Raw genomic sequence first — 6,347 nt, 5'->3', positions numbered from 1 at the left:
TGGTCTTGGGCACCCTGTTTATTGGGGGCTCCCTTGTGGCCGGACAGCAGCTGACAGGGGGAGACCTCATGTCCTTCCTGGTGGCCTCCCAGACAGTGCAAAGGTAAGTGGGGGCCGTTCCCATCGCTGCAGGGCCCCATGCCACCCTCCAGAGCCCTGCTGGGACAGGGGACATAGGTGCCAGCCTTCTCTGGGGGCCGACTGCCGTGCAGCTCCAGGCCTGCCCAGCCCCCCCCCGGGGATGCTTCGGGCTGGGAAAGAGCGGGGAGAGAGCCCCTCAGGGCCCAGAACAACCCTCCTGGCTGGGGCAGTGGTGCTTCGGCAGGCATGTGTTTGTCATCTTCAGCCTTCCAAAGGACCCAGAAGTTTCCTTAACAAGCTTTTTAAAAAAAATTTTTGTAACTGTAGTAAAGTACACGTAACATAAAATGCAGCATTTTAACCATGTGGAAGCGTGCAGCTCATTGGTGCACTCACATTGCTGTGCCGCTGTTATCACCACCCATCTCCAGAACGCTTTTTTTTTTTTTAATGGAGTCTCACTCTGTAGCCCAGGCCAGAGTACAGTGGCTCGATCTCGGCTCACTGCAACCTCTTCCTCCCACCTCAGCCTCCCAAGTAGCTGGGATTACAGGCATGAGCCACCATGCCCAGCTAAGTTTTCTATTTGTAGTAGAGATGGGATTTCACCATGTTGGCCAGTCTGGTCTTGAACCCCTGACCTCGTGATCTGCCCACCTCAGCCTCCCAAAGTGCTGAGATTACAGGCATGAGCCACCGCACCCGGCCTCCAGAACACATCTAATCTGGCGGAGCGGAGACTGTCCCCATGAAACTCGAGTCCCTGCTTGCCCTCCCCCAGCCCCTGGCACCCACCAGTCCACTTTGTCTTTATGATTTGACAACTCTAGGGACATCCTATAAGTGGAGTCAGTCTATCCGTGTCCTTTTGCGACTGCATTTTGTCACTCTGCATCGTGTCTTCAGCTTCCTCCATGTTCCAGCCTGTGTCCGAATCCCCTTCCATTGCAGGCTATGACATTCCATCCATGGATGGACCGTCCTTGACAGGCTTTGTGAGCTGCCCCTCCCCATTATCGGCCACTTCAGGGATGAGATGCTGACCCCTGTCCCTGCACATCCCACCCTTAGAGCTTATTGTTTTGCATTGATCTGAAACCACCCACTCAGCTGAACCTCTGGGGTGTCCAGAGCCAATAGGCTGACTTCGCTAGACAGCCTGAGGCAGGCCTCCCCAATCCTGTCTCTTTCCAAGCTAAGCAGAAGCAGTTCTACATACAGCTGCTATGGTAAATAATGGGAGAGTGAATATGCTGTAAGACCTGTCTCCACCAACCACACGTCGCCCCTGCTGCCCTGTCCCTCCCTGAGCCCCCTGCTCTTCCTCCAGGGCCCCACCTGGTTCTGCCGTGGCATGTGTCCTTGCCCTGCTGCGTGGTGCACCCTGCATGTCTGTCGCTGGATAAGAATCCCTCACTGCAGGGCCTACTGTCCAGGGAAGGGGGAGGCAGGTGGAGACCGGCTCCCATTCTCGGCCCCAAACCTGACATTCCACAGAGACATTCCTCCCATTTCCGCGGCTGCACAGACACTCTCCTGGGCCCCATTTCTGCTCGATGCTCCTCAATCTTGAGCATGTTCAGACCCTTTCTGGTCCTGAACTCAGGCCTCCTGGGCAGCCTCACCCTCCTCCAGCCCAGAGAACTGCTCCCTGGTGGCTTTGGAATTCAGATGCCCTCACTGTGATAGAGATGGGGCTGGGGGGGGGGGCATGCGGGTGCTTCCACTGCCTGCCCTGCTCCATGCTGACCCACTTCCCTTGACCACAGCCTTGACCTTTCTGGACAAGACAGTCGTTTTAGTCCTGAGGACCATAAGAAGCTCAGTGGCTCCAGCAATTTTATGATATACACAAGAACACCTAGGGGCTAGTCTGCACTGTCTCGCTGGCTGCTCCCACAGCCACAGGCCCTAGACCCATTCCCTTGGGGGTCCTTCTAGCCCTGCCCATGTGGAGATTCTTCCTGACCCACCTTCAGGGAGTTGGGTTTGTTGTGTAAAGGAGCTGGTGTGTTTCCCACTGGGTCCTGCCAGCTAAGCCAAGGGCCCAGACATCGGCACTGGAGTCAGCAGAGGGGAGGCAGAGAGAGGGGAGCAGGATGGCCTGGCCTGTCTTAGGCAGCCTAACCTGTGGGCCCATCCTGAGCACTCCTGATGGAGATGGGGAGGCACCAGGACAGACAGCAACGGGGGCCCAGCAGCCTCATTAGAATCGGGGCCAGGCCCCACCTGGGTACAGGCCCACAGCCTGCAGCCCACAGCCCTTGGCCCCTGAGAACACGGTTATCTCACTCCAGTGAGTCACGTGCATTTTGAATTTCATTTTCTGCCTGCCCTCTTTGCCAGGCCTTAATGTCTTCCGGATCTCTGGTGGAGAATGTTCTCCTCCTCATCAGCAGATAGCTGGCTGGGCTGTCTGCTTCCTGCTGCTGCCTCCTTGCTGCCTTTAGCAAGTGCTGACTACACTGAGTCTGCTGGGACCTTTTCCCTTTGGGTTTCCAGGCTCCGCCCACTCACCGCCACCCCAGTGCTGGAAGAAGTGAGTCTTACAGCTCAAGGATTGCTGGGGAGTCAGTCTTTCCTCTTCTTAAGGAGTGGACCAGGCATAGACAGCAGAAGACACACTGTCACGGGTCAGCCAGGCCAGTCAGGGACCAGTGACCAAGAAGCAGTTGATTCACCTTCCCCGGCCTCCTGGCAGCCTGCCAACCCTACCCCAGCCCTGCCTGGACGCAGGAGGCCACCCACTGTCTAGACAGATAATACTCACCGCGGGGATACTCACCTGCAGGGCAAGCCCACAAGAAAAGATTTTTTCAGGGAATTTTGTTGGGGGGTCTCCCCAGAGTTCCCCTGTGGCCCAGAGTCTCTGTTTTCTTCTTTCTCCAAAAAGATTTAACATCACTTCTCCCACCTAAATTTCAGCCAAAGTCATTGCTCCCCCAGGAGTCTGCCGCATTAGATCTGCTCTCCCCTCGTGAGCCATGCAGCCTTGATCTCTGTTCATGGCAGCGGCATCTGCATCCTCAGGGCCGCAGGGAGGTCATGGGTCAGCTGGGCTCCCTTCCTTGTGTGCTGATGTCATCCTGCATGTGTGCACAGGCCTACCCCTGCAGACCACAGGTCAGGGAGGTAGAGGACACCACAGAGGCCTGTGCCATCACTTCCATTTCCTCCTGGAGCACCCCCTCCCGCGGGCCTGGGCTGGGCTGAGGGACAGCTGTCATCCTTACCCGGCCAAGGAGGGGGCCAGGGAGGGAGCCAAGGCTCAGCCATCTGGTGTCACCACACCCCAGGGCTCCATGCCCCCAAATTGCAGGAGCGGTCCCTGCATTTAACCCCACAGGCTACCTTGCTCCCCACCATGGCTTCCTTCCCCTTCCCTCTGGCTCGTCTTATTCCATCAATTCCAACCTTCTCTCCTTCTCCTGCCAGGTCCATGGCCAACCTCTCCATCCTGTTTGGTCAGGTGAGTGGCCAGTAGGGTGGAGGCCTGGGTTGTGAACTCCACCATGTATGTACCGCTGTGGGAGCTGCCTGTTGACTGGGTGTGGGTGGGCGGAGAGCTGGGGGGCCCCAGCCCAGAGCCACAGCCACTCCCTGGAGATGCTGTCATCACCCCTACTCCTGCCTCTCTGTGGACTTTGGATCCCCTCCCACAGGTGGTCCGGGGGCTGAGCGCAGGCGCCCGGGTCTTTGAGTACATGGCCCTGAGCCCCTGCATCCCGCTGTCTGGGGGCTGCTGCATCCCCAAAGAGCACCTGCGTGGCACCGTCACATTTCACAACGTCTGCTTCAGGTCAGCGTGGGTGAGCAGGCATGGGGGTGGAGGTCTGGCTTAATGCCCCCCATAAACAGGCCCTCTCAGAGGGCTGCAGGGAGACTTAGGAGGGACTGGGACAACAAGGGCTGGGAGGCTGGTCTGACTGGGGGTCTCTTGGCTCCTCCCAGCTACCCCTGCCGCCCCGGCTTCGAGGTGCTGAAAGACTTCACCCTGACGCTGCCCCCTGGCAAGATCGTGGCCCTCGTGGGCCAGTCTGGGGGAGGTAAGGGAAGCCTTCTCTTCATCCTCTGGCTCTTCCTCTGGCAGCCACTCAGATCAAGGTCGGGAGCAGTGAGCCCTGCACCCTAGTGGTGTCCCTTCCTCCACTGCCACAGGGCCCTTTCCTGGGACAATCCCCAGAACCCCTGGCCTCCCTCCCTCTTACCCTACTTCCGCAGGAAAGACCACCACCTCCCTCTGTCGCCCTAATTCTCCAGGAAAGACCACCGTGGCTTCCCTGCTGGAGCGCTTCTACGACCCCACGGCAGGCGTGGTGATGCTGGATGGGCGGGACCTGCGCACCCTTGACCCCTCCTGGCTCCGGGGCCAGGTCATTGGCTTCATCAGCCAGGTGCGTGGCCCTCAGTCCCACTGCCCATCCCCCTCTGGGCTCTGCCCCTCTTGTCCTCAGGTACCTTTTCTTTCCATCCCACCCTCACCATCCCTGCTGCTCTTGGGAGACCTCTGGCTTTCTCCACATATACCCGGCTGTCGTCTGGGCAAGTCATCCCTTCCCAGGAGCAGCCACAGCTCTGCCTGGTCTCCCAGAGCAGGGACGCTTTGTCCCAGTTTACAGCAGTCTACGCAGATGGGGCACCCCTGGGATTCTCTGCAAATCCCATAGCATCCAGGTCTAGGGGAGCCTGTGGTGGGGTTGCTGGGCCTGCAGCCATTCTCCCTCTGCTTGAGGTGGCCCTGCCCAGCGGGGATCCACCCTCCCCTTTGAGGGCTGTGAATGAAGAGGGTGGCCTGCCATCCCGCCAGGGAAAGTACCTGTGCCGGAGAAAGGCAAGTGCAGGCCCCCGACCCCAGCGCCTGCTCTGCCGGCGCCCCCCAGTCCCACTCCTGGGGAGGGGTTCTGGGCCCTTGGTAGGAGGTCGACCTGTCCTTCCTTTCTGGGGGCCGCTCTGCATCCTCACTTCACCTCTGACTCTGAGCTTCTGATTCTTTAAGAGCTCCTAGTCTTATCCTCCAAAATGGACCGTCCCGACGTACATGGCAGCCCTTTGGGTTTCTGGGGCAAAGAGAATGTTTCTGTGGACTCTATCTCCATAACCCCTCACCCACAGGAGCCGGTCCTGTTTGGGACAACCATCATGGAGAACATCCGCTTTGGGAAGCCGGGAGCTTCCGATGAAGAGGTGTATGCAGCTGCCCGGGAGGCCAATGCCCACGAGTTCATCACCAGCTTCCCCGAGGGCTACAACACGGTTGTCGGTGGGTGCCAGGACAGGACCCCTGCTCAGGTCTGCGGGGAGCCAGGCGGGGAGGCACTGGGACACAGGATTCTGCAGGAGCAGTGAGCAGCCCAGGGGGACTGAGGGGAGCCGGGACAGTTGGGGAGAAAGATGGTTGTGTCCGGGAAGACCAGAGCCACAGCCAAGGGGGACAGATGCTCTGTGGGGACGGGAGTCCAGGCCCATATGGTTCAGAGCCAGCAGACCAAGAATTCCACAGAGACAAGACAGGCTCCAGGAGGAGCTGGAGAATGCAGCAAGGGCATATGGCAGGACCCTGGCCAGGAACACAGTGATGCATGGTGTTTGGAGTCCCCACCAAGCCTAAAGGGCCGCCACTTCCCCAGACAGAACAGAAGGCACAAGGGCCACCTCCTCTCCACTGCTCATCCCCCTTCAGCCCCTGTTGCCTAACAGAAGACCCAGAGGGCCGCCTCCTCTCCACTGTCCGACCCCGCTCCGGCTCCTGTTGCCTTCTTGTGCTTTTCTTCTCTAAAGGCGGTTCTCCTCGTTCTAATCAGGGTGGCTCGATGGGCTCCAGCAGAGGGCTCTGGTGGTTCTGAACTAGGGGCACGCAGCTGGCACTGAAGGCTCAACTAGGGGCATGCAGCTGGCACTGCAGGGCTGAACTAGGGGCACGCAGCTGGCACTGAGGGCTGAATTAGGGGCACGCAGCTGGCACTGAGGGCTCAACTAAGGACACGCAGCTGGCACTGAGGGCTGACCTAGGGGCACACAGCTTTCACTGCAGGGCTGAACTAGGGGCACACAGCTGGCACTGCAGGGCTGAACTAGGGGCACACAGCTGGCACTGAAGGCTCAACTAGGGGGATGCAGCTGGCACTGCAGGGCTGAACTACGGGCACGCAGCTGGCACTGAGGGCTGAACTAGGGGCGCGCAGCTGGCACTGCAGGGCTGACCTGGGGGCGCGCAGCTGGCACGGCAGGGCTGAACTGGGGGCGCGCAGCTGGCACTGCAGGGCTGA

The 6,347-nt window shown here is 59.3% G+C and overlaps 1 protein-coding gene across 2 annotated transcripts in view; it reads left to right on the top strand.

Annotated features, from left to right (window-relative positions):
- ABCB8 (ATP binding cassette subfamily B member 8) overlaps positions 1 to 6,347 on the top strand; it is a 20,199-nt gene that overhangs the window by 8,762 nt on the left and 5,090 nt on the right. For both annotated transcript variants that reach the window (XM_017520407.2, XM_017520415.2), the window contains 6 exons: positions 1 to 103; positions 3,517 to 3,550; positions 3,744 to 3,880; positions 4,033 to 4,127; positions 4,342 to 4,475; positions 5,194 to 5,341. In XM_017520407.2, coding sequence (XP_017375896.1) covers positions 1 to 103; positions 3,517 to 3,550; positions 3,744 to 3,880; positions 4,033 to 4,127; positions 4,342 to 4,475; positions 5,194 to 5,341 — 651 coding nt within the window. The remainder of the gene's footprint in view (positions 104 to 3,516; positions 3,551 to 3,743; positions 3,881 to 4,032; positions 4,128 to 4,341; positions 4,476 to 5,193; positions 5,342 to 6,347) is intronic.

This window comes from Cebus imitator, unplaced genomic scaffold, assembly GCF_001604975.1.
Source record: "Cebus imitator isolate Cc_AM_T3 unplaced genomic scaffold, Cebus_imitator-1.0 Scaffold20, whole genome shotgun sequence".
Lineage (NCBI taxonomy): Eukaryota > Metazoa > Chordata > Mammalia > Primates > Cebidae > Cebus > Cebus imitator.
The sequence above is the reverse complement of the archived record's forward strand: the minus strand, read 5'-3'. Positions and strand labels throughout refer to the sequence as shown.